Source organism: Camelus ferus, chromosome 34, assembly GCF_009834535.1.
Source record: "Camelus ferus isolate YT-003-E chromosome 34, BCGSAC_Cfer_1.0, whole genome shotgun sequence".
In the NCBI taxonomy this organism is placed as follows: Eukaryota; Metazoa; Chordata; class Mammalia; order Artiodactyla; family Camelidae; genus Camelus; species Camelus ferus.
Genome location: NC_045729.1, coordinates 2,561,336 through 2,588,065, shown reverse-complemented (window position 1 = coordinate 2,588,065; position 26,730 = coordinate 2,561,336). Strand labels below are relative to the sequence as shown.

The window sequence follows — 26,730 nt, the reverse complement described above, 5'->3', positions numbered from 1 at the left end:
CTCTCAACCTTCCCCGAGCCCTGAGCCCTTCCTGCACTTCACCCAGGCTCAGGCAAGGAGTGGGGTCTGGGAACGGGGTAACACCGCTTGATGCACCCACATCCTGGCAATGCAAAAGACGCAGGAAGTGAACGGTTGCTCTAGAAGACCTCAGGATGCTATTCCTGCAGCCTAATGGTGACATCCAACTGACCACATCCAAGCCGTGCGCCTGGTCTATGTATGTTTATATCGGATTGCATCCTATGAATCTACTGATATTAGACATTTAAAAATTGCAAACAAGGCAATTTTATACTGTTCAACCTAACCCACGATGTCCACTGAGATGAAAAGAAGATAAACTCATTTTTAACCAGCATGCGTGTTACATTTTAGAGCAATACACTCAATAGATCCTTCCTCCATCTCCAGACACGTTTTCAGGGGACACCTCTAAATCCAAGGCAATGAGCCCCCTTGTTAATCTGAAAAAGCAACATAAATCTACTGTTGTCTCTTTACTTCCAGAGCCTGTGGGATGAGTGTATTTATGGCATTTCTCTATTTAACAGTTGAACCCACTGCTTTAAATGCATGTGCACTCCATCTAAAAACATACTGAGTATACTATTTGAAAATATAACATACATTAAATTATTATGTTACTGCTTTTAAAAATAAGTTCATTCTATGTTTTCCGACTAGATACTGCTGGACACCGTGGGATGTCATTAAGATCAGAGCTCAGGCCAGAGATCTGGCCTTGACTGGATTCACCATCTCTGTTCCTCTGTTAGATCCAGGCTCATAGCTGCAGAGCAACTATCCCATTCTCCCCTCCCATCTATATAGTCATAGGTCACCTTTTCATTTTGTTGTGTTTCTGAGAGTGACCAGTTTCCACTTAATCGTAAACCCTATTAAGCCTTTGTTTAAGTCCTAATCAGTACCTTGCTATTTCGTCACGGTAAAGGCTGATAGAAGCTAGAAAAAAAGTTACCTAAACAAGATCCTTTGAAAATGTGTCAGATCGCGGCATTTCTCCACTCAAAGTCCTCCAAGGACCCCAACCTATTTGGCATGAAAACCAAAAACCTTACCATCCCCTTCAAGGCCCTGCATCATCTGGCCATGGGACCTCTCTGACCCGGCTTCTTTCATTTATTTTCCCTTGCCTCCTCCCTTGTCTTTAAATACACCAGCCCGGTCATACCTCAGGGCCTTTGCACATGCACTTTCCCTATTCTGCCACATGGCTTGCTCCCTTCAGGTCTCTGCTGAAATCACATTTTTTCATCAAGGCCTTCCCTAACCACCTCAATTTAAAATTTTGGCCCTTACCCCTGGCACTCCCTATCTTGTTTCTCTCTTTCATTCTTCATAACACTTATCACCATCTGATACATTGCATGTGAATGTAGGCATGTGTGTATGTATGTGTTTATTTATTTATTGCCTGTTTTCCCCTCCTAGAATGTTAGCTCCATGGGGACGGGAATTTTTGTCTTATGTGTTCACTGCTGTATTCCCTGTACCTAGAAGAGGACCTGGTATGTAAGATGCTCTCTACACATGCCTGTCAAACAAATGGATGGATGAATGAATGACAGTGCATCTTTGTCATTACAGACAACAGCCCCGCAAAGGGCAACTTTCAATTACTCACTCAAAGGTAGCTTTTCCTTTCGAAAACAAACATGCACACACAACCGTGTTTTTCAGTAAAATATTAGGGACTAAAAGATACATTAGATGTAAGAAACAGGAACACTTTATCTTAACAGTGAGTTAAGCTGCAGGAAAACGAGCTACATTAGTGAATCCCTCACAAGACTCTGGTTCCCATAAGCAGATTTCCTCTGCTCCGTGATGATACTTAAGTACATGTGACTTTCTTTATGATAAAGAGAATCATGGAATCTAATTTATACAGATTTATTTTGAAAATGGCTTCACGACATTCACTATCTAAATAACACAAAATGAATATAAACTGTGCTGATTTCACTTCTGAACACCTCTGTTTCGGGTATTCAGGTAAGTCAGAGAGGGAATTCACAGCAGATGCTCAGTCTTTTAAGGGAGAAAAAGGCAGAGAGAAAAGGAAGGGGAGACGCAGCGCACACGGACGCGGATTCTTTTCTTACCTTGATGTGCTGAATCCCACCCATGTTCATCCAGGCCTGGGCTTGATCTGGGTTGAGTTCCACGGCCGCTCTGTAGCTCTAGACATACAAGAAATAGCTTCAGAAATTTCAAGTATCTCGGGAAACGAGAACCCATCTTTCACGCTACAGGATTGCGAAGACCATGTTCTTCGTATGTGAGAATTTCAACGGTGAACCAGCCCCTTCTAGTTCACAGGTGTTCCCTTCATGTCTATGATTTTTCAGAGTCGATGATTCTAAAGTGGAGGAACCTGAAGTGTGTAATTTCCCTGCAGAGCTAACCTCTGGGCTTCAAGAGACTGAGATGCCTGCCGGAAATCCACGCGGTTTCTATCAGAGCGCAGCGTTTCTCGCTGGCCTTGACCTGCAAGAAAATGGTGCTTTTCGATCTTTTTCGCTATAAATGGAGTTTGGAAGAAGAAAATGTTATAATCCTAGAATCCTAGCATAGTTTCCTACGCAGCTGAACCCTCTCAGGACACGACCGATCTGGTTATGCAGCTCACGCCTGAGTCCTTGGAACGACCGATGCTCAGCGTCTCCTTAAGGCCATCTCCTTTCATGGGAGACAGTGCTGGTCATTAGAAAGCCTTTCTTTTTCTCCTGTCTTATGAAAGGGCTTCACGTGTTTGAAGGGAGTTACCTATTTCTCAAATACTTTTTGTCTGAATAACGTATTCCATTAAACGTAACATCTGTGAGGCATATTTTTAATATTTTGCACCTTGCTTTGCGGCAGAGGCATGCTCACCGCTGAGTCTTGACTTGAGGAGTGGTTGCCACCTTCAGTAGAACTAAAGGCCAAGAGTATTGCCTTCAGTGACAAAGCTGGGGATCTGTGTGTACATTCTCACGTTCCTTGCTGTTTTTATCAGCAAGAATCCCCCTGAGCAGATCCACGAAGTAACTAGAATCTGCCCATCCCTCCTCAACTTCAGTTTTAGGAGAAAGAATCAAATGTTAAGAAACTGAATTCTTAAAAAGCTGCTAAAGTAAGCTGAAGGGTCTGTCTCGTGGATTAATTTTTATCCACAGAGATGGGATGTCGTATGGAAGTCAAGAGCCCGGATTCAAATCATGCCCTGCCTCTCACCCTCTATGTGACCTTACGTGAGACACATAACCTCTGAGTTTCAGTTTATTCAACTGTAAAATGGAGACCATGCCTTTCTTACATGATTGTGTGAAGGTTAAATTACTTAATACGTGTGAATCATACACAAAAATGCGAACATATTACAGCTGCGACCAGCCAATGGCTCTGTTCCTACTTCTCACAAATCCAGCTACACTATAATGATTATTTGAGTCATTGGTCAAGCCACTAGAAAATACTTTTCTTTTTAAAATAATACATAAGATCAGATAGAGATGCCATATAAATATTCATAATTAAATATTAATTAATCATTAAACAGTCATGTTAACAAATACCTTAAGAATGACAGTATTGAAGGTGTTTACAAGGCAGAGAAAAATGCACAATTTTTGCTTCAAATATGCCACCATTTCTGTTTTAAGCATTCACATTCAATAATTTTTCCAAATATCTTTACATGTGTTTTCCAATAATATTTTAAAAGCCTTTTACTATTTATTTTCAAAAATAGCTATATCCTCTGAAATTTTACTTTTTCTCATGATATATTCCACACAATTTTATGCCTTCATTAATTCCAACTTGTGGCTTTACCCAGGAAAATGGATAGTATTTCTGTAACATTTCTATCTATGTTTGTAAATCTTTTTTATTTCAAATTGTGTTAAGTCAATTGTATTCCAAAGCTGTACACATGGAACACCTGTAGGAGGCAGCATACTATGTTTTAGAACACAGAAGGAAGCAGACCCTTTCCACGAGGAGAAGTCCAATTGAATAAGAGTGCTGAGCTGCCTCTGTGCACGTGCACAGAGGAGGGGGGGGAAGGTGGGGTGGGAGAAGAGCGGGGAGGTGGGGAGGGGAGAGGGAAGGAGGAGTGAGGGGAAGGGGGAGGGAGGGGACAGAGAGACACAATACAATGTAACATATGACACTTTCAAATGACTGGTAGAGACAGTGTTTTAGGAGTTATGAGGAAACAAGGTCACTGGGAGAAAGGAGGGTCCAGAAGGCTTCCTAAGGCAGGAGGACCAGGACACAGACCTGTGGCGGTGGATGGGTGGGAATCTGCAGAGGGTGGAGGGGCCGAGGTGGGGACAATGTTCCAGGATGTGTGGGATGCCGAAGCACCAGTCCAGCTGAAACAGGGTTACTGACGGCAAACAGAGAGACAAAAAGAAAGAGTGGGGAGGAAAGAGAGACAGAGGGAAGCTGGTTTGAGGACAAAATGTGGAAAGCTTCAAACATCAAGTTCAAGGTGATAATTCAGACAATAATGCAGAGATATTGTGGGACTCCTAATAGTCAAAACCCAGAGGCTCCATTATAAAAAAATAAACTTACAACATCATGTCACTAATCAGAAAAATCACCCCACAAACGCGCCAATGATCGTAGGCTTTAATGTATATGCTTCATGAAAGACGGAGGGAGCAGTCATTTTAATCCAAGAACTTAATAATCCTTTTATGAAGTGTTTATACCTCAAAAGCTTTGTCAAGAAGGTTCTGCTCTCTGAGTTGGTTTCCTTTTGTGAAAAAAAGTTCCGATATAACTTTGGGGTCCTTTGGTTTCAGCTTGAGAGCCTTGTCTATAGCATCAAGGGCCTGTGTGGGTTGGAAATTGAGACAGAATGAACGGAGATTACACAAAGAAAAACTAACATAAGAGATGAAATGCATACTTTTTGTTCTTACGTATTAACTCGTGTGGTGACTGACAATCAAAACACATTCTTCATTCCTTCTCTTTAACATTCTCACTGGGAAATAACATAGCCCTGCCAAAGTAATGGATCTACTGCTCAGGCTTCCTATTTATGTTAGTGACAATGAAATATTCCTGATCGTTGTATAGGAAAGTCACGTGATGCCACTGAAACAAGATCTGGGGTCGGAGATGTTTGGCCCTGACCATGTGTCCATCTGGACCACTCCTCTTAGGCCCCCGGTGCCCAGCACACACTGCCCCACCCCCTGCAGCCAGAGGTCCCTTCAAAGCACAAATCTGACAATGTTGCTTTTCTCCTGAAAACAGCAAAGCTTCTTCCAGGATAAGGAACAAAACCCTTGCCCTGGTCCCAAGCCTTGGGGTGGAGTCCCCAGTAAGCTCTGTGGCCACGTCTCCCACGTGCACCCTGCTCCCTCACACCCATCCCTCAGATGGGCCATTCGATGTTGACACAGGGCTTTTGCACGTGCTTTTTCTTGCCTGGAACGCTATTCACTGCCCCCTTTTGCTTAATACCTATTTGTCACGCAGCCCTCACCTTCACATCACTCTGCAGGGAGCCTGCCCACCCAGACCACTCAGGTCCCCTGATCATATGCTCGTTGGGCGCCACGCTGCTCTTTGTGACATCACTGGGCACAGCTATAATTCCACCTTGGTTTTGTGATGACTTGTTTAATCTCTGTCTCCGCTTTGACTGTAAACCCCACAAGGACAAGGGCAGTGATTTTTTTTGTTTTCTTCCATGACAGTTTATCCCCATTGCCCACCAGAGTGTCTGGCCTATAGCAGGCATTCAATAAATATTTTGTTGAATCAGTTCGTGAATTAACTGGTTACGTGACCTTTAAAATGGAGAGAAATAGTACATTTGCAACGCAGGGCCACTGACCTGCCTTACAGGGTTGTTATAAGGATTCCATAAAACATATTTGAAGGAGCACAGAAAATGGTGAAGCATACAGATGTTAGTCTTTATAGAGTTAGCTGGAAACAGATGGAGATAATAAAACATGAAATCTTCAGATCAAAGATGAGCCAAGAAAATACCACTTCCAGGGGACATCTGAGGAATCGAGCAGGTATGTGTGAAAAGTGCCCAGAAGGTACGCTACGCCACCTGACGACGTCCAAGACCGCTCAGCCCCGTGAGTGTGCAGATGGAGGGTCACTCAGGTGCACCCCATTTTCTACCCGTGAATCCAAACAACTCGGACCCGAGTCCCCTACCTTCTCGTGCAGCTCATGTTTGCTGTAGATGGCTGACAGCAGGCGATAGCATTCCAGGCACCCCGTCTCCTCCGACACGATGTGATTGGTCATTTTTTCAGCTTCTTTTGTCTGACCCATCACAGCCAAAACCTGAGCCTGCAAAAGCACACCGACCTTGGCTTAGAGGACACTTGGTTATGATTGTATCAGATCAAGCATTCAGGCCCCATTCCCGACAAAGGTGCCTAGCGTCTGTGCATGACTCACAGAGGGGGCTGACTCACCACAGTTTGTGGGCTTTCATTTTTTGTTGTTTGCTTCTTTCTTTATTTAGGTGTGTGCATGCATTTGTGTATGAATGGCAGGACCATCCAATCTATCCAACGAAATGACTTGTGCCTTTTTTTTTTTTATTATTGAAATACATAGTCAGTTACAATGTGTCAATTTCTGGTGTACAGAGTAATGTTTCAGTCATACATATCCACACAGATCCACTTCATATACTTTCTCATTATAGGTTACTACAAGATATTGAACACAGTTCCCTGTGTTACACAGAAGAAATCTGTCTTTTTCTCTATTTTTACATCATAGTTAATATTAGCAACTCTCAAGACGTGTGCCTTTTTTAAAAAGCTGACAAAGTATGTCAAAAGAGAAAAGTTTTCCTATGGTTTCAGCAGAACACTGTGTTTATAACAAGAGAATGAGTTTGTTTTACTGAAAACCAAAGGAAAGGGAAGAGTAATGATCCAAAACAATTGAAATAAAAAATATCGTTGATTTTAATTTTCCTGAATTTGGTAACTGTACTGTGGCTGTGTTAGAGGATGTCCTTGTTCTTAGGAACTATTTGCTGAAGTGTAGGAATAAAAGGTATGGAGATCTATAACCTTCACATGGCTCAGGAAAAAACAGGCATTAATAATATATATACATATATATATATATATGTACACACACGCCTATATGTACACATACACATACATACACGAGAGGGTGATAAATGCATCAAAGTGCTAAAAATTGATCACTCTGGGTGAAAGGGTATACGGGAGTTACTTTAAATTCCTGCAAATTTTTGTAAGTTTGAAATGATTTCAAAACAAAAGCTTCAAAGCATGTTTAGTGCACATGCCTTTGGTGAGTGGCTGTAATACTGGTTACAGGAATATTCCTTAAATGGATAAAGAATGGTTCTAGTTCCAGTTCCAAGGTTTCCTGTGTCGAGCCCCCTGCATCTCATGCTCTGCGTCTGTTCCCTGCTCCACTTCCTTCCTTTTGTCCCACTCACCAGTGCCAGGCGGAGTTCCCTCTGGGAAGGCTGGAGCGCTGTGGCTTCCCGGTAAACCTGCAAAGCTTCTTCGTATCTGCCGGTGTTGTAATACAGCGCCCCCAGAGGGGCCAGTATCTCAGCTCTGCGGGCCACCTGCAGGGCACTGAATTTCGAGAAAACAAATTGACACTTTTCATCAAACAGCTACATTTCCAAAGGCTGAAACTTAGATTTAGGGACCACTGCCCATGGTTTGAGACTCTGCTCCCACATGGTCTTTGTATTTTGTATCAAGAAGAATGTTAAAAAAAAAAAAAAAAAGAGAGAGAGAGAGAGAGAGAGCGCGCGCAAGATCATGGTGCCAACCTCTGACAATAAGAATGTCTCTAGTGGGGGAAGAGCGTGTAGCTCAAGTAGTAGAGCACATGCTTAGGGTGCATGAGGTCCTGGGTTCAATCCCCAGTACCTCCTCTAAAAATAAATAAACCTAATTACCTCCCCCCTGGCCAAAATCAAACAATCAAATAATACAGTAATAAATAAATTTTTAAAAAGAACGCCTCTAGTGACCTCCAATGTGGAAACCGAGCCCCAAAGTTCTTTTCCATTAACGTTGCTAGGACTGTTTTGATGTGTACACAGTCTTTCATCTACATCCATGTTTGAAATGGCTATTTGTGGCTTGGATTGCAGTCCATCACTTCAGAAAACAATGGACTAAGTAAAATGGGAATTAAACTCCGACCTTGATTTAGCACCATGGTCTAACCAGCAGGCAAAGAAAGTCATTAACTGGGATACTGTTTATTCCCAAAGCACCATGCGTTGTGCTGTCCTCTTTGGAGATGAGCGTCTGTATTACCTGCATTGGCAAACGTTGCCGGTATTCTGAGAACATGTGTTCCAATGAACTACAAATTTGATGGGCAACAGCAGAGGTCTCTGAGTTGCTCACAAAGTGAAGAGAAGGAACTTTACCGTTTGTACCATTCTTCAGCCTCACTGTTGTCTCCCAGCGACCTGCAGAGTCTCCCCAGGTTCACCATGGCCACGTGGTGACTGGGGCTCAGCCTGATGGCCTGTTGGTAATGGGCCACTGCCTTCTCTGGGGCGCCTGCAACCAACGGTGGGTAAGAGCGGAACATGCTTTAATTATAAAATACAGACTCATTTCTCTTCTGATGTTCACCATTCTCTTTACAGTCATACCACCAATTATTCAGTTTGTAAATTAGCTCACATGTTGGCTTCTTTTCCTTGTCACTGTTTAAACTTTGGACCATTTTCACTATTCATTTTCACTTCTGAAGATATTAATAACAAAAAAGCAATAAAAACTAAAGCCTGTTTCTTTTATTAAGTGTATTATTTTAGTCAAAGTGTTTTTTCTGGCCATTGCTCTAGCTAATTTGATGTTTTGAGATGATCAGAGATTATATATATAAATATTGTTGCTTCTCACAGAAAAGATGGAATGGGCTATTATAGAAAGAAAACCGTTCCGAAGCAATTTCTAAGGGTCCGTCACAATTACTCTGCTGCAGTATAGTGACTGAGGCACTGCTTTAAACAAGCAGGGACCTGCTGTATCTTGAAAATCTCTTTTTAAGTCATACATTTTTGTTTAGATGGTATTTATCTAACAGGATTTAAAAACTAATAACAATGCCACCTCGCATTTGTCTAGTGCACTGTATATTTTGAAACACTTTAATTAAACGATCTCACATGAGTTTTGCAGGCACTTCTGGTACTATTAACTGCCTTTTGATAGCGCATAGCTGCCTCTTGGGATTTAAGAGATATTAAAAAAGACATTATCACTCTACGGATACAGGTACTAAAGTGCAAAGACATTAAGAAACTTGATAAAAGTCACAGGGCAGGTGAGAGTAAAAGCCTGAACTAGAATCAAGCCTCTCCAGTAGGATAACGTTCCCCAAAGAAGCTTCCTAGTGTAGGTGGCTGAGCTGTGGGACAGTCTGAGATTCTCCAGGGAACGGGATGTTTATTACCTGCACAAACATTTTCTCAAGACTGCCTGCTTCGAATGCAGGTTTGACTAGGAGGGGCCAAAAGAGACTCCATGTATGTAGAAGGTCTATGAGTCACTGGCAACGGGGAGAACTTCACCAGAGTGAAAACACAAATACACTGGGAGTGGGGGGAAGCTGTGGTCAGTGAGATTCTTGGGGTTGGGGGTGGAGGTGGGATGGTTTGTTGCTGAAGCATAAGGAAGAGGGCTAGACCAGGCAGGCCAGCAGGTCTCTTCTGGTTTTTCAAGCTTTGTATCTAATTTATGATTATGCTGCGAATGAGCCAGCAGGTGGCGCTCTGAAACAGTTTCCATGCAAAAATCAGGGACGTTGCCTAAGGGAATCAAGATGTAAAAGTATGTTCTATAAAACAGAAGAGCTTCGAATATCCTAGAAAATTAAACCCCCTTCGAGCATTTCATATTGACAAAAGTCAGCAAAACTGAACTTCAGTGCAGGGCAGGCAGTCTAACAGTCGGTGAGAACAAATTGGTGTTTTTGTATTAAATTCACATATCCCTTCATTCTTTGTAAGTATTCATCATATGCCAACAGTATGTGGGGCCAAATCATAAAGAACACAGAACCACTACCCAGTAAAGTTTTACATTAAATAAGATGAAGTAAGTGTATTTTATACGGCATCTGTCCTGTAGGAGTCCCCTCCAGCCGTTACAACAGTGCAGGTTCTGTGGTAGGTATCACACAAGGAACCACGAAACAATTCTGGAGAAATTTTAAAATCAGCTGTAGAACAGTATTTACCATCTGCCAGTAAATAGATCCAGAGGCAGGTTCTGCATTGTTGCAGAGAACAGTTCGCATCACAGATTTATAAACGTGCCCAAAGGCTATATTCAAAGACGCCTGCTAGTCATTAAATGGTCAAGGCCACACCACCTGCCCCCCGGGGAGTTTTCCTTAGGGATATGATTACAAGACCTGGGCAGACTTTACTGAACTGAGCTTAAAGGTTTAGAGAAAGGACAACCCCAACAAGCAATGTGACCGTCAACGGTGTGGGCTGCCGGCCAAGCCCAGTGAGTTCTGCTTCTGGGGTGCTGTTTAGGTGGCTGCCATCTAGCTTGATAGACAGTAATATCTAATCTCAGCAGAATGGGTTCCCTCCAAGCTCACTCACCCGTGTCAACTAGGAAAACCCCATAGTTGTTGTGTAGGTCTGAGCTATCGGGACAGTTCTTTATTCCAGCCTGGTATATCTCCTCAGCTTCCTTAAATCTCTCCTTTAAAAGAGAACAAAGAAAAATACATCAGAAAAAAATTTTAAAAAAATCAACAGTCAACTGAACAACAGAAATGGGAAAAGCAGAAAATGATTTACTGAGCATCTTGCCAAGCACATGGCACCAAGATCAAACACTAGGTACTTGGAATTAAAATTAATGCCAACTGCTCGCCTACGTATGATTCATACCTGTGTTTAGTTCCTTCAGGGCAAACTAACTGATGTTTACCAAGAAGGGATGCCTGGGGGGAATCTGTCCTGTTGTTGGAAAAAGCCTCCAAATGGCTCTCTGAATGGGATGCCCACCACTCCAGTAAGTCTCTGGATGAAAACAGGTGATCCGTTTATAAAGGAAAGTCTTCCGAGGTGGCGAGCTCACTGGAGGGTGGGGAGGCCTGGGCTACGGCCTTACAGCTGCATTTGCGTAACCAGCACTCTTGCCTGCTGGGCGTGGTCCATCTGGGGAGGTGTTCTGCAGGAAGTGGGAGGGGAGATTGATGCCGACTATACAAGGGCTTTGCCTTATCCTGTCTATACTTGGGGTATTTCTACAGCGCCCCTGTTTGCTACTTCCCTTATCAACCTGTGCCTTCCATCCCTGTGCTCTTCTCTCCAACAGGAATGTGTGTCCCTCAAAGGCACATGGCCCACACCAACCCCATCAACTGCCGCAGCTTCAGAGGATCGCTTCCTAATTGCTTTGGTCTTCTACGCTGAAGATCCACGTGAACACACTTTAATAATTCTGAGTTAGCTGTTAGGCACATTTTCCACAACCACTTGAGAATGTCATGTCATGCTTTCTTTTACACTATAGATGGTAAAGCCTAATTAATGAAGCAAAGCTGTAACAGAGAAGAACAGATCTGACTCCGTATTAGATCCATTCCTTTGGCTTTAACCCTGTGCCCTGTTTTCTAGGCTGAGTCTTGCTGGCTCTGCGCCTTTTGTAAAAGAGTGTTGCCTTTAGCCTGAAATAGACAGGAGAGCCTGTTCTCAAGGCTCTGACCTTTAAGGATATGAACACTTTTGCGCTTAAATAAAGATAACAAGTTGCAGAATAGAAAATAACATTTGTTTTGTTGGAGGTTTTACAGGGGCACCATGATGTGACCCATTTGGACAGCTGCAAGAATAAAGGATTCCTACACCAAGAAGTTTGCAACAACAACCACACTCCCTCCCCTTTTTAATAGAAAAGGAGCCTGAATTCTGACTGGAGCAGGATGGTTCTCCAGGACATTAGTCCCCCATCTTCTCAGTCTGCTGGCTTTCCAAATAAAGTTGCTATTCTTTGCCCCAGCACCGCATCTCCCTGTTTATTGGCCTGTCGTGCGGCGAGCAGAATGAGTTAGAACTCGGTAACGAAGCCACCCAGGTCCTAACAATTACTCACAAGTAAACCATCTCCTAGTTTCCTGGCGCTGCCGTGAAGGTCAGGTGCAAGGCAATGATTCAGCATGAAGCACAGAACAGCTTTTCCTTTAATGTGCTCTGAACGTGGACATTTTCCATAACTGTATCAGAAGTCACCACTACTAAATATTCAACCAGACACATGACAAGAAAATGAACAGCATCATTATTCTCAGACATGACACCTTAAGCTTGTGAATAAAAATATTCTGCGTGCTGGGCAGTAAGTCGAAGCCTAAATCTGCTTTGACCCAGAAAGATGAAGACACTTGGCATTCTCTGGAATGAGCAATGCCATCTCTTCGAACCCACACATTTAAATACTATTTGGGGGACAAAGTGTGGTTTGAATTTGTCAAATTTCCCTTATTTGAATTACAAAACCACAGTCCAGCAAAAATGGAGATCTGGGTTTCTAATAACATGTGTTTTCTCATTGCCAAGCTTAACGAATTGTCAAACTCAAGAGCTAAAGACAAAAAAATCTCAAAATATCTTTCAATCTATCAAAGAGAAGAAAAGCTTTATAAAAATCTCACCCACTGAAGGTCTAGGAAATTGGTGAGTGTGTGTGTGCGCGTATAAATGGAGACAGGCCAGACACAAATTACAAAACTCCAATCAAATGAGCAGTTAGAGAATACTATGGGGCACTTACCCATTTGCCATTCATTCAGCATGTGTTTCTGCAACGGCACACTGAGCAAGAACTGGGCTGACAGTGCTTGGTCACATGGATTGGGTTCTCAACTCCACCATTTACTGTCCCTGTGACCTTACTTCCCCTCTATGTCCCCAGGTGTAGAACAGGGACAGTGCCTATGTCAGAGGGTTGTTGTGAGGATGGAATGCGTTAGAACACTTAGTATAATGCTTAGCAGATAGTCAGCAATGGGTCACATCAGCCTCTACCCTTATTACTGCTACTAGGAGTAGTATTTCCTGAGCCCCTTTAGAAACAAAGATGGTATTAGCGTCAAACACTAACCCTGGTCAGGTGGTAACACAAGAAACTCAAGAGTTTCAGGAATTGATTACCTAGTCTGGGCTTAGCCAGGGTCTTTTTTCTCTGGTTGCTCTACTAAAATATTAAATGTTTATTAACCTCCATATCAGAAGGTGGTTAAGAAAAATTAAAAGGAAGAACATTCAAGTTAGCTGTGTTTTTTTTTTTCATGTATAGGGTTAATTAAAGAGATTTGATGGGAAAGAAATTTGAAACTTGACTAAAATGCCGCTTGGACAGGCTTGTGGCCGCAGTAGCACGGCCAGGGCATCGGAGCTCCGGAGCTTACCTGTTTCATACACCACTCACATCGAGCTGTATTCCTCAGTTCATTTGTCTTTGAGCTCCTTGAATCGAGGCATTTTGTTTTATTCATCCCCTTGATTTGGCACCTGTCACCCAGAGGTACCCGCCAGTAGGGCCACCCACGTGCCAAGGACATGGTGGAGACAGAAGAGTGGATGAGACAATCCTGCCCCTGCCCCTCGACAACTGAGCGGGTTTCAGACAAGAAGGGGACACTGTAATGACAGTGTCATGGGAGAAGCACAAGGTACCTGGGAGGCAACCACGAGTGACGCCCAGATTGTGTTTGGATAGACAGATTCTCTACACCTGTCGCGATCCAAACGCCCAGGAACGCTGCTGCACACTGACTCCAGCAGCTGCGAATATGAAGACGTGCTTGAAAAAAATCTATGGCTACGTGAGATCTTAAAGACATCCTTATAACTAAACTGTGGGAGGGCTGAAAGTGTCTTTCCTGAAAGGAACAAAACTGATGTCCTCGCATTCCAACTTGCCAAAGTCAAATACAACGGTTTTCAAGCGCAGTTATTATTGTCTCTGATTTAATCTGACCTTCCCCCCACCCCCATTCTTGCTGCTCCACCTTTTTCATCTGAAACTGCTCTTCTATTTGGGTCTCTACTAGAAGTGCAATTCTCAAAGTCCAAAGAAGTAATGGGATTTAAAAGACCATCCACGTCAAGGGCGAGTAACCACATCCCCGTGCCCTCGGTAACCCCAAGGGCAGTCTCGAGACTCTGGCTCCATGAAAAATGCTTTCAATATCTGTCTTCCCTTTTCACTTGACTGTACATTTCAGAGAATGATTAACTCCAATTATTGAAAAGCAAAAGGAAACCATCACTGCGAGAGAAAAACACCTTCTCGGTGTTTACTTAAAATAAATTTCGCCTTCTCTGGAAGGCAATGCATTTACCTTAAAGAGGAGGATTCTTTCTCCCTCACGTTCGATTTCATTCACCTCCTCTGGCTAGACTTCCCGACCTAAGCTGATCATCCCCAGTCTCTACTGACTTGTGAGAGCCGGAGGAAATGAATACCAGCTATTGATAGGGCAACTTTAATGAAAAATGCCTGTGACCCAGAGAATGGCTCTGACAAACGACACTGTCACGAGAGCCCCCAACCCAATGGCTGCCTCAGCATGAAATCAGCCTTCAGGGCAGTGGAGAAAAATGGGTAGCATGCAGCCCCGGGCTCCTCTCCAACGCTCAGAAGCATTTTCAGTGGGGTGGAAATAAGACAGGCCTTGAGGGAGAGAAAACGCAGTCAACATCTCCCCATTTTACATACTGCAATTACCGGCATGGCAGGCTTTTTCCCTCAAGGAATGGAAAGTGAAAAGCAGGTCTTCTGAAAAAGAACCTTTGACTGTAATTGACTCTCTCCAGGTGATACGCTTAGAAAAGATTTCTCATGGTTCAAGTTGCAGGAGGACAAAGGGACACGGACCTAGTGTAGCAATCCTCAGACTTCTCGGTTTTAGGGCACTTTCGCACTCTAGAAGTTACCCCAGAGAGCTTTGTTGATTTCATTTATTTTAATTAAATTGGAGGGACTGGGGATTGAACCCAGGACCTTGTGCATGCTAAGCACGTGCTCTGCCACTGAGCTGCACCTGCCCCCCGACCTATCCCACGAGCTTTGTTTATGCAGGCTACATCTATCAATATTTACAACAGGAAAGAAGCTAGGGAACTTTTATTAAATAAATGAATATTTATTATTTATTTAATAATAAATGGAAACAGAACACATTTATAGGAAAAATAACTATATTTTCCAAAGCAAAAAAAAAAAAAAAAAAAACAGTGAAAATAGTGGTGTTATTTTCCACTTTTCTAAGCCTTTTAAATGTCTGGCTTGATAGAAGACAGCTGGGTTCTCATATTTACTTTTGTACTAATCTGTTTCTAAATTTTTTGTTCATTTCCTTTGAAGAGCACTTACAATGTGTCAGTGTCTGGTGTACAGCATGACGTCCCAGTCATGCATATGCATACGTATGTTCATTTTCATATTCTTTTTCACTAAAGGTTGTTACAAGATATTGAATATAGTTCCCTGTGCTATACAGAAGAAACTTGTTTTTTAAATCTATTTTTATATATGGTGGCTAACATTTGAAATCTCAAACTCCCAAATTTTGTTTCTGTATGCTTTTTAGTTGAAGTACACCAAGAAAACCTGGTCTCACACAGGCATTTAGTTGGAAAGGGGAGAAGATTTTAATAATTTATTCTCATGATTGTGAAGTACATCATATAGCCTCTAAAGAGAGTGAGATTAAAAAAATCAAATTACTCATTATTATTATAAAAACTGTACAGCTCATCTTGGATCTCAGGGGTCCCAGTCAACCCTCTGTGAACAGCTGGCTTAATGAGTGGCTTGTAACCACAGGCACTGAGCATATGGGGGTGAAGGGTGTGGTGTTCCAAACCAGGGACAGACCCATGGAGACGAGGGTGGACGTGCCAGTGCTCTGACGTCACGGCCACGCATCTGAACTGCTTTCTAGAAGTACTTCCACTCTGGCCAATGATAAGAGCACACAGTCATAAGATATCTCCCCATCAGCCAAATGACTTTACTTACTATCGCCAACCTGGGACGTGTAGGACCACTCGGTGTTTAGACTCATGTCAATGACTGCTCTAAGAAACTTCAAGACACAGCAGCTCGAAACATAAGCAGAGACGCCTGCATTCTCACCCTCTCCTTGGCTTTTACTTTCTTTGCAAAACAGTTCTTCCCCCATCAGTCAGCGACATGGACGTTTATGAGAAGCGTGCTGCCAATATTTGATGTCTAATTCTCTTCCTCATTCGACTGAAATGAATCAATTAACTTGGCATTCCTCCTCACCAAGGACATGTTCGGTATTTCTAATCCTGAATTTTCTCATCACCCAGCAGACTGTGGTCAATATCACCCTGTGACAACTTCAGTAACTAAGAGAGAATCACTTCAAACAGGAAATGCCAAGAATCATAAAATAAAAGCTAAAGAGAAAGGATGACAGGTGTAAGCGACCACGGGTGTGTAACACTGTCAGGAGACCAGGAGAGGAGGGGGAGGGGCTACATTTGCATAGAATTGTAGCTTTCTCCACCTCCAGAATTCTCCCTTGCCACGTCGTCCTCATTCTCTGCCCTTCCAGGCACACGGCTTCACACTGTTCCCTACTCCACAGCCCTCACACAGTCTAGCTCCTCTAGCCAGAAAGCTCTCCTAATCATGTTTACCGTGTCGATATCTACAAATTCTTCAGGTATCAGATTAAGTATCACTCTGTGGCCCCCATTTCCCATACCCCCCTTCCCACGTTAGGTTAGGTCCTGATAACATCCCCACTGGCACTTTCTCTTTGCACACTTGTCACACTTGTAGATACTGGGGAGAGGAGGGTCATTCTTTGCTTAGGGGTAGCCTTCCCTTCAAGATGCTAAGCTCCATGAGTTAAGGCTCCATATTTTGCTATTTCAACAATTTCTAATCCTTGGTCTTACCTAAGTGCTCGATAAATATGTGCTGAAGAATTAAATCAGTAAGTTACTGAGGTCGGGTTCAGTTCAAGGTAACCTGACCACCACGCAGTGGTACATACGTGGCTGAAATCTATCCAAAAGATGGCGTTTGTCAAAGGAGAGAAACTGACCTCTTCTACTCTTGGATCTGTGCTTCTAACTCATTTTATTGTTCCAATTTTCTTCTCATTCTTGTATCAGGTGAAGTCATATCCCACAATGCATAAAAGAAAAATATTTTATTTAAGTGTTATCAAATTAATTAACTGAGTTTTTCAAAAGGCTGTAAACCTGGGGCTAGCAATAACTCACAGTGGGTCAGACTCATAATGTTAACTCTATTTCCTTTACGGCTAGTGTAACGTGAGCTATGTAAACTACAGCAACTGTGGGCTGCTTAAAAATGATGGCGGGCTTGTAAATGTTTACAATCCTATCTGTGAAGCTGGAGTGCAGCCAGTTCTGCATGCTCACGGGGAGCCAGGGACCACCTAGACTTTGAATCAAAGAGTTCATTTTCTGATCTGTTTTCTTGACTTCGTGCTGCAGGAGGCACCAAGGGGCATCTTTCTTCTGGATCCTTTTATGTATCTAATTCCTATGACAGCTCATCTTCCTGGGTTTCCTCTGCCACTTTTCTAAGCCCTCTCCAACCTGGCCCCTTGTCAACCCAACCTCACTAACCACGGTCCATCACCACCGTCCCATCACGGGACCCCAGTGCCATGCAACGACAGAGCAGTAGGGGAGGGGTCGAGCTCCCAGGTCCTGACACCAGTTATCTGTATGACTTTGAGCAGCACTTAATTCTGTGCACCTCACATTTTTATCTACAAAGCAAGAAGGTGAAAAATTCATGAAGGTTCCCCCCCACACACACTACTAGCCGTTTTCCCCTCAGAGAAATTACCTACTTGTAATATGGATTCATTTATTTCAAGTCCTAAAACTCTTTCCAGCCCTGAACTCTCTCACTGCCATCTGTCCACATGCTATTTCCATTTAAATTCTCCACTCACATTCAAGACGTGAAGGCTGCACACTGCTGGTGGCAGAGCATACTGGTACCATTCTTTTAGAAAGCAACTCACCGATATATCTCAAAAGCCATGAAATAGGCTGATATTCTTTGCTATGGGAATTCTCCTTCTAGGAATCTATTGTTAGGAAGTGATTCAAAATACTGTTTTAAAAAAGCCAAAGAAGGAAAAGTTCACTGCCCTCCTCAAAAGAGCCCAAATGACCAACAGTTGGGATATTATTATGTAAATTATAATTCATCATTTGCATAAAGCAGTAAGTAGCTATTAAAATGGTATTTATGAAGGCCATTTAGCATCATGAAAATTTGTATAATATTATATTTAACTTAATGGCAAGTGAAAAGAACAGGATATCAACTATATGTGAATGTTAAGCATGAAAACAGAAAACATTAGCTAGAAAAGATATCTGTACCCCCATGTTCACTGCAGCATTATTTGCAAAAGCCAAGACATGGAAACAACCTAAGTGTCCACTGATGAATGAATGAATAAAACGTGATATACACATATGCAAACATACACACACAAACACTCACACACAGAGTGGAGTATTATGCAGCCATTAAAAATGAAATCTTGCCATTTGCAACAACACAGATGGACCTTAAAGAGGTTATGCTAAGTGAAATAAGTCAGACAGGGGAAGACAAATACTGTATGATCTCACTTAAATCCACCCCCACCTTCGCCAAAAAACAAAAACAAAAACAAAAAACACCAAGATCATAGAGACAGAGAATACACTGACCAAGACAGTGGGTAGGGGGTGAGTAAAATCTGTGAAGGGGATCAAAAGATACAAACTTTCAGGTATAAGATAAATAAGTCTGGGGATGTTTTGTGTAGCACGGTGACTATAGGTAATACTATTGCATTTCATATGAGTGTAAATCTTAGAAGTTCTCATCATAAGAATTATAGCTCTGTATGGTGTTGGGCTTATTGTGATAGTCATTCTGCAGTATATACAAATATCAAATCCTTATGTTGTATGCCTGAAACCAAGATAATGTTATATGTCAATTATACCTCAATTAAAAAAATTAAGTATATTAAAAAGACCTCAGGATATTTTTTAAAAAATGGTAACACTTGTTGTTTCCAGATATGATGGGTAAAAGACATATTTTATTTTCTCTTTTTTTAATTTTTCCATTCTCTCCATTATATGTTCATATTACTTGTGTAACTGAGAAGAAATGTCGCAGCTGATTTCGCTTCCTCTCGTCCTAAAATCTTTCCTCTCTTTCAGTCCTCACGTGCAGACAGTTCTTAAGTGCAGGAGGCCTCTTCTTCCACAGAAGAGTCTATCCATCCCACGCTGTCTGCCCGAAACAAGGCTCTCGACCACTCACGCCCCGAATGCATTTAGAAGCTTCCTCCAAAATACTCCCCGTATTTCCACAAGATTTTCTTCCTCACATGTTTTAAAACTCTTTCCCCAGACGCTTACCTTTGTCTCCCATTTTCTATCAATTTCAAACTTGTGCTCCACCGTGGCCCTCCATAGTCTCCACCAGGTAATGTGTTTTCGATTTATTGACCCACTTTTCAAATGTTCCCTTCTCCAATCCTCTACTGTGTCCAAACAGATTTACTTGCTACCTTCAAGTTGCAGCAGAGCAAGGAGCACAGTATTTGTTGCAGGCGAAGTCTAGCTAGGAAGGGTTACGACACTCCTGGTTTTACTGGTGGTGAGGCAGAGACATGCGCAGTCAGCAGTGCGCTGGCAGCAGGGGCAGGGCCGGTCGAACGGACCTTGCTTCCTTGTTTTGATAGACTCACAACCTTAGATCCGGGGAAGGATCTCAGCAGGTGTCTGACAAAGTGTCTCAGAACACCCTTGTAGACAAGACTGGGAGAGGTAAGTTAGATGATAATATAATTCACTCAGTTAATCAAAAGTTAAATAACTGTATGTAGAATCTTGGGTAAAATGGAGGCCAACCTCAAGAAAGATTCTGTAGTCACAATGCAGAGCTTCCCACCCGCGACTGTCCTTGCAACTTGAACATCAAAACATAAAGTAACTAGAAGCTATTCATATTCATCTGCCAATTGAAATATCTAGGAAAGGAAGCTGATACAACGAATGGTAGAAAAAAAGACTAAGAAATCTTAGAACACTTGAAATTTCAGGCTGATATAAAGAAGCTGAAATTAAACACAAAGATGAATCCTTTTACCCAGGTTTATAAAACTTGCCTGCAAACTGGGTGAGACCTGGATGAAACAGCATTCACATTTTTTTAGGGATTTCGATCTGAGCCGAAGTGTCACGTGGATGCTAAGCAGGGAAAATCATTCATTTAAGGGTGTCATGTAATCGAAACACAGAGTCTCAAGCCAGGGAAGTATTTCTGTTCTACCTGAAGTTACTGAACTGCAATTCAAGAAGCCAGTTCCATTGGGAGCCATATTCTGTCATAGCCTATGAAAGCACATGACCAGAAGGAACGTACTTGGAAACCAGGGTAAATGAGAAGCAAGTTGAAGGAAACAAGTTTAGCGTAGAAAAGAGGTGTTTAGAAGAGTAACAAGAGAGTTGTGCTCAGACACTGTGCTCTAAAAGCTCTCTGTTGGGCCCGGTCCAGCGAGAGCGAATGACTGGACTGTTGATTTCAGCTCAGAATAGGAAAGCGTTTCCTAACGGTAGACTGGCCCACGACCACAGCAAGTGTGGGCCGTGCACAGATGGTGGCACTGGAAGATGACCTGCCAAGTGGACGGAGGGTTTCACAAGTATATTACAGACTAACCAAGGTTTGCAAACATTGCCTTCATATACTCGGGGTGTTTGAAATTCTGGAAAGCTGTTAAATAAGGTTGTGCCACCAAGAAATAAATTCATTTGATACTGAAGGATGTGAAGCTAGCTGGGTTTTTCTCTGACAGTCTCTCTGTGCCTTTCTTGTGCATTGGAAGCATTCTTTTATTAAAGAATTCAAAATGTTGAAAGTCAAAAGGGAAAGCGATCCTGAATGATGCCCAACAGCTGCATTCTCTCTCAGTGGTTAAAATCAATGCCCAAAGGGGCAGAAGAAAGAACCTTTCCTCTTTCAATTACATTCTTAGATTTCATAGTGTTTTCCATTAAAATATAGTCGAAAGACTGGCAAAAGTTGTGACCTTTGTATGTAGGAAAAGGTCACGGTTGTAGTCATCACTTGTTTTTCTTAAAAAGCGTTCATAACTTTGACTATGCGGCATGCGATAACTTTACATCAATTTGCCATTGTGTTTCTCAAAAATTAAATTTATCGTGTCATTGACTTTAAATAAGGCATCTGATATATCTTAAACTGGGGAAAAGTATACATGTGGCCCTTTTGAATCACATAGACTATATGTTTTATGGACATATATGTCTATAAAATTTGTTAATAGCAATAGAATGGACTACATAATAAATTTCAATCATCAAACATCTCCGACATTTAAAAAGAGTAACTTTTCATGAACTTGAAGTTCATCAATTTACAAAAGGAATACAATTTAAAATTTTTGGATTTTTATTAGGGTAAATTGCTTTTCATAATCTTAACATGTTAACACTTTATTTACATAGAAACGATAATTAAAGTGGAGTCAAGTTATTCATGAAAATATTCATTAGCGCTTGGTGTTAAAGAAGATAGTTTTAGATACTCTTAAAATGCTAGAGTCGTAAGATACAGTAAAGAGTGTTTAGAATATTTATCAATTTTCAGATTTGGAAACTGAGGCCCAGAGAGGCAAAGCACTCCTTACTCTAGTCTGTGCGGCTGGTTACTGTGAAGTAGGGTCTAGAACCAGGCTGCCCCATTTGTCGTCAGATGCCTTTAACAGCACAGCGGAAGGGAACTGATTCCCAAGGTAAATCACGTCCAGAGATGCTGTGCGAATGCCTGCCCACTTTACTTAGTGAAGTTCCCCTAAGGCCCTAGGGAAGGAGTAGACACGACAAAGACAACACAGCTTTTCTAAAGAAATAAACTTGAACAATTGTTTAAATAATAGTTCAGGATATTAATTCAAGAAATAAAAATATATCATTAGTTTGTGAGTTGATGTGTGTTCCCCCAAATGCCATAGGAGCTCCAAGGAAATCTAACACACTGTGAGATGGAGGGGGTAGATGCAAGGTGGGGGAGGAGGTGGAACCTGAACTGAATCTTGGAAAATGGGAAGGATTTAGAATGAGAGGAAGAAAAGGCAGCATTACAGGAAGACGGAACGGCGTGAACGCCTGCAGAGAGCTCCCCCAAAGCAACGCGCTGTGTCAAAACTGGGGTTGGGTAGGTGACATTGTCAATTACCTCCAGGCTAATTTTCATCAAGAAGAGCAATTAAATGCTTATTATCTGTCCCAGCAAGCTGTGAAAAAAAGACATGATTGGGAACTCTTTTTGTTTGTTTGGAAGTCTAACTTTCTTTTTTCTTTTTTTTTAATTGAAGTATAGTCAGTTACAATGTGTCAATTTCTGGTGTACAGCGTAATGATCCAGTCATGCATATATACATACACACACACACACACACCCATATATACACATATATATATAACTTTTTAAAAAATTTATGGATGTATTTTTTTTAATTTTTTTATTTTGGCAGGGGGGTAGATATATATAAAACTCTTAATGCAATTCTGTATTTATTTATTTCCTTACTTATATCTTATTATTCCAGAGAGAAACTGAGGCAGCTTTCAAAAATATAGAACATAGATGGGGGAGGGCATAGCTCAGTGGTAGAGCGTGTGCTTAGCATGCATGAAGTCCTGGATTCAATCCCCAGCACCTCCATTTAAAGTAAATAAATAAACCTAATTATCTCCCCTCCAGAAAAAAAAATACAGAACATAATATGGAATAAAATCAATAATGAGGGAAAATTAATCACTAAGGAGGGAAAGCAGCACACACAGAAAAACAGACTATCTTGTCCGGGTGGTTTTTAGTCGGAGATGGGGCCAAGGGGGACGGAACTGAGTTGACTTTTTTTTTTTAGCATTTGTAAGACTTTTCAATGCATTAGGTTAAAATGAAGCAAAAAAAAAAAAAGTGTTATTCAGGAGAAGCCTTGCCATTTTAACACCGAGACATGAGAGAAATTTCTCCCTTGAGTCCTCCTACAGAAGCCACTGAAGGATGCAGTAGGTCTTGGCCTCACCCCTCCCCTGACCCTGTGGTCAGAAGGAGTAATTTCCCAGAGCTGTTCCTCACGCTGTCCCTCAGCGTCAGACAAGGACATCACACGGAGGCACAGTTCAGTTACGAAACAGCGTGGCTCACAGGCCCAGCCCTACTTTAAACATAAGAGTGAAATCTAGGACAGGTACTGGATTGGAGGGACTACACATTCTTCAGGTCACAGTGATTCACTTATTCACTCTGTACTTCAATCAACATAAATAAATAAATTGGAATCATAAAGAGAAGATTAGCCTGGCCCCTGCACAAGGATGACATGCAAATTTGTGAAGCATTCCATATTTTTAAACAATTTAAGTGTCCTTAAGCAGAAGAGTAGATAAAGATGTGCTATACACACACACACACACACACACACAATGAGATATTACTCAGCCATAAAAAATGAAATTCTGCCATTTGCAACAATATGGGTGGATCTGGAAGGTATTATGCTTAGTGAAATAAGCCAGAGAAAGACAAATACTCTATGTTATCACTTTTATGTGGAATTTAAAAAATAAAGGAAAGGAATGCATATAATAAAACAGAAACAGACTCACAGAGATAGAGAACAAACTGGTGGTTACCAGCGGGGAGAGGGAAGTGGGAAGGAGAAGACAGGGGTAGGGGATTAAGAAGTACAAACTACTATGTATACAATTGGTAAGCAATAAGGATATATTGTATGGCACAGAGAAATATAGCCATTATTTTGCAATAACTTTAAATGAAGCATAATCTATAAAAGTATTGAATCACTAAGTTATACACCTGTAATTAATATTGTAAATCAATTATATTTGAATTAAAAAATTTTTTTCCAATAAAAAATTGATTGATTGCATACACCGTGACAGACATGGAGAAAAGGCCATGAGTAAAACAGGCAGCTATTCTCATGGAGACTGGCTCATGGAAATAGTCTAGTGGTGGGAGAAAGATCCCAGATAGATACATGTATGTTAGATGGTGATAAATACTGTGGGAAGGAATAAGCCGGGCAAGATGACAGAGAACATGGTGGGCAGTTGGAGGTAGCTATTCCGAAAGGGTGATCACAGTCCACCCTCCGATATGGAAATATTTGGGCAGAAACCAGCATGATATGTGGAAGGGAACTCTAAGGTGTCTGGGAGAACAGTGTTCCAGGTGAGGGCACAGTAAGTGCAAAGGCCCTGAGACACAAGCATGTGTCATTTGTCTGAGTAGCTGCAAGACATCCAGCCAGGCAGAGGCTGGGAGAGGGTCTTCTTATGAAAATGAAGGAGCCAGGATGAGATAAGAAAAGGGAATAATGATGGAATCAATCTTTTCTTCAGAAACCTCCCATTGTGTCTGCTTCAATGCAAGCCAAACACAACCATCATCATTTTAGCTTAAACACTGTGCTGAAACATGCATTAAAATCACCCACTCCAGTGGGGAGGGTACGGCTCAGTGGTAGAGGGCATGCCTAGTATGCACGAGGTCCTGGGTTCAATCTCCAGTACTGCCATTAAAAATAAATAAACATATAAACTGAGTTACACCCCTCAAAAATTTTAAATAAAATCTTCTCTTAAAAGAAAAAATCACCCACTACAGAATGTAAATTGGTGCAGCCACTAAGGGAAACAGTACGGAGGCATCTCAAAAAACTAAAAATAGAAGTACCATGTGACCCAGCAATTCCATTCCTGGGTATAATATGCAAAAATAAACCCCCAAAAAACACTATTTGGAAAAGATACATGCACCCCAGTGTTTATAGCAGCATTACTTACAATAGCCAAGATATGAAAGCAATCTAAGTGTCCGTCAACAGATGAATGGATAAAGAAGATATGGTATATATACATATAGTGGAATATTACTTGGCCATAAAAAGGAAAATTTGCCTTTTGCAGCAATATGGATAAACTTGGAGGGTGTTATGCTAAGTGAATTAAGTCAGACAGAGAGAAAAATACCGTATCATATTACATATTTGTGTAATCTGAAAAATACAACAAACTAAGGAATATAATAAAACAGAAGCAGACTGACAGATATTGAGAACAAATTAGTAGGGAGGAGGAAAGGGGAGGGGGTTGGAGGTACACACTATGAGGTATCAACTAAGCTACAAGGATATATTGTACAACACAGAGAATATATCCAGTGTTTTATAATAGCTATAAATAGAGTGTGGTTAACTCTTAGATGAGATTTTCAAAGACAATTTTGCACATAACTTACAAAGGCAAATCTCTTTTCCCAGGCCAGAGCATGTGGCATGGGGCAAATTAGGGGGTGCAGAAAGAAGCAGTTTTAAAGCAGTTGTAAGAAGTGAAAAACCTGCCTGAAACTGATGTGAGAAAATAAATATCTGTTTAAACATGGAAAAAAAACTGAATAACTATACCGTATACCTGTAACTTATATAATATTGCACAGCAATTATCAATTAAAAAAATAAACACCCACCACAGACATGAGCTTTTGTCTAAAGCCCACCCATACTCTGTGAAGACTATCAGAGCAAGACAACCAGGCTTAACATTTCTGACACTTAAATACCCATAGAATGTCCTGATTTTGTTTCCTGGTAAAACCTCCAAAGTTTTTCAAATGCAAATTGCACTCCAATGTACCTGACGCGCAGCATCCAATCATTCATTACTTTGAGCCAGTGCTGCAGAGCATCTTTCAATGGTGTTGAGTTTGAGTTCGACTTTAAAGCCAATCCGGCAATCGTGTGATAGCAGAATCTACAGTCTATCGAGGGCACTTTTGTGTGTCAACAAAACTGTATCATCAATTTAGAGAAGATAGCTTCTGTTTTCCCCAGAGCAGGGGGCATGCTTCTCGGACACTGAAAAGTGGGATCAGATCATTCAGACACAGCGAAAAGCAGGAGGGGACTCAAAATACCCTACTGTTTAACGAGAAATGTTCTCTCTTAGGAGCCTGTCCTACAAGACTCTGTGATCTTCTAACAGGCATTAAGACATGAGGTCTATAAGATAGCTGGTAATTGGTTCCATATTGAGTTCAGAGATCTCAGTCCATCAGTAATTCCCCAGAAATATATGATAAGTAAATAGAAATAAAACCAGCAAATATCATGAATTGTTCTTGACAGATTTTTGACCCAAAGTGATAGGGAATGTATCAATGCCCTACAATTGACCATTCTATCTAAACGCCACCTACAGACACAGAGCACACTACAGTGAGAAAGCTGGTTTGGTAATTTCTGTCAAGAAAACTGACATAGAGATTAGTTGTGCAATATGAACTCACAAATTAAATGATCAGTACAAAAATCTGTGTAATTTAATTTATACATTCAACAGCAAAATTAAAAAAAAAAAAGTGAAACTGAACATAAACAATTACCTGCTCTGCCAATAATGAAGCTAAACTTGAATACGCATCTGCAAACTCGGGACCATATTTAATGGAATCCTTCAGTAAGGTGATCGCCTCTTCCTTTTTCTCCTGAGACCTAGAGATGGTAAGAGGGGAAAAA

The 26,730-nt window shown here is 41.5% G+C and overlaps 1 protein-coding gene and 1 non-coding gene across 7 annotated transcripts in view; one reads left to right on the top strand and one right to left on the bottom strand.

Annotated features, from left to right (window-relative positions):
• TMTC1 (transmembrane O-mannosyltransferase targeting cadherins 1) overlaps positions 1-26,730 on the bottom strand; it is a 239,872-nt gene that overhangs the window by 8,423 nt on the left and 204,719 nt on the right. For 5 of the 6 annotated variants that reach the window (XM_032473164.1, XM_032473163.1, XM_032473159.1 and 2 more), the window contains 7 exons: positions 26,598-26,706; positions 10,649-10,751; positions 8,450-8,585; positions 7,490-7,634; positions 6,211-6,348; positions 4,734-4,856; positions 2,130-2,207 (listed from right to left, as the gene is read on the bottom strand). In XM_032473164.1, the coding sequence (XP_032329055.1) occupies positions 2,130-2,207; positions 4,734-4,856; positions 6,211-6,348; positions 7,490-7,634; positions 8,450-8,585; positions 10,649-10,751; positions 26,598-26,706 (832 nt within the window). Of the gene's footprint in view, positions 1-2,129; positions 2,208-2,259; positions 2,515-4,733; positions 4,857-6,210; positions 6,349-7,489; positions 7,635-8,449; positions 8,586-10,648; positions 10,752-26,597; positions 26,707-26,730 lie in introns of those variants that run through there. The other variant, XM_032473161.1, reaches the window with a different exon arrangement.
• LOC116661393 lies at positions 23,436-23,541 on the top strand. The gene has a single exon (XR_004317284.1). It is a non-coding gene; the product is annotated as a U6 spliceosomal RNA (small nuclear RNA).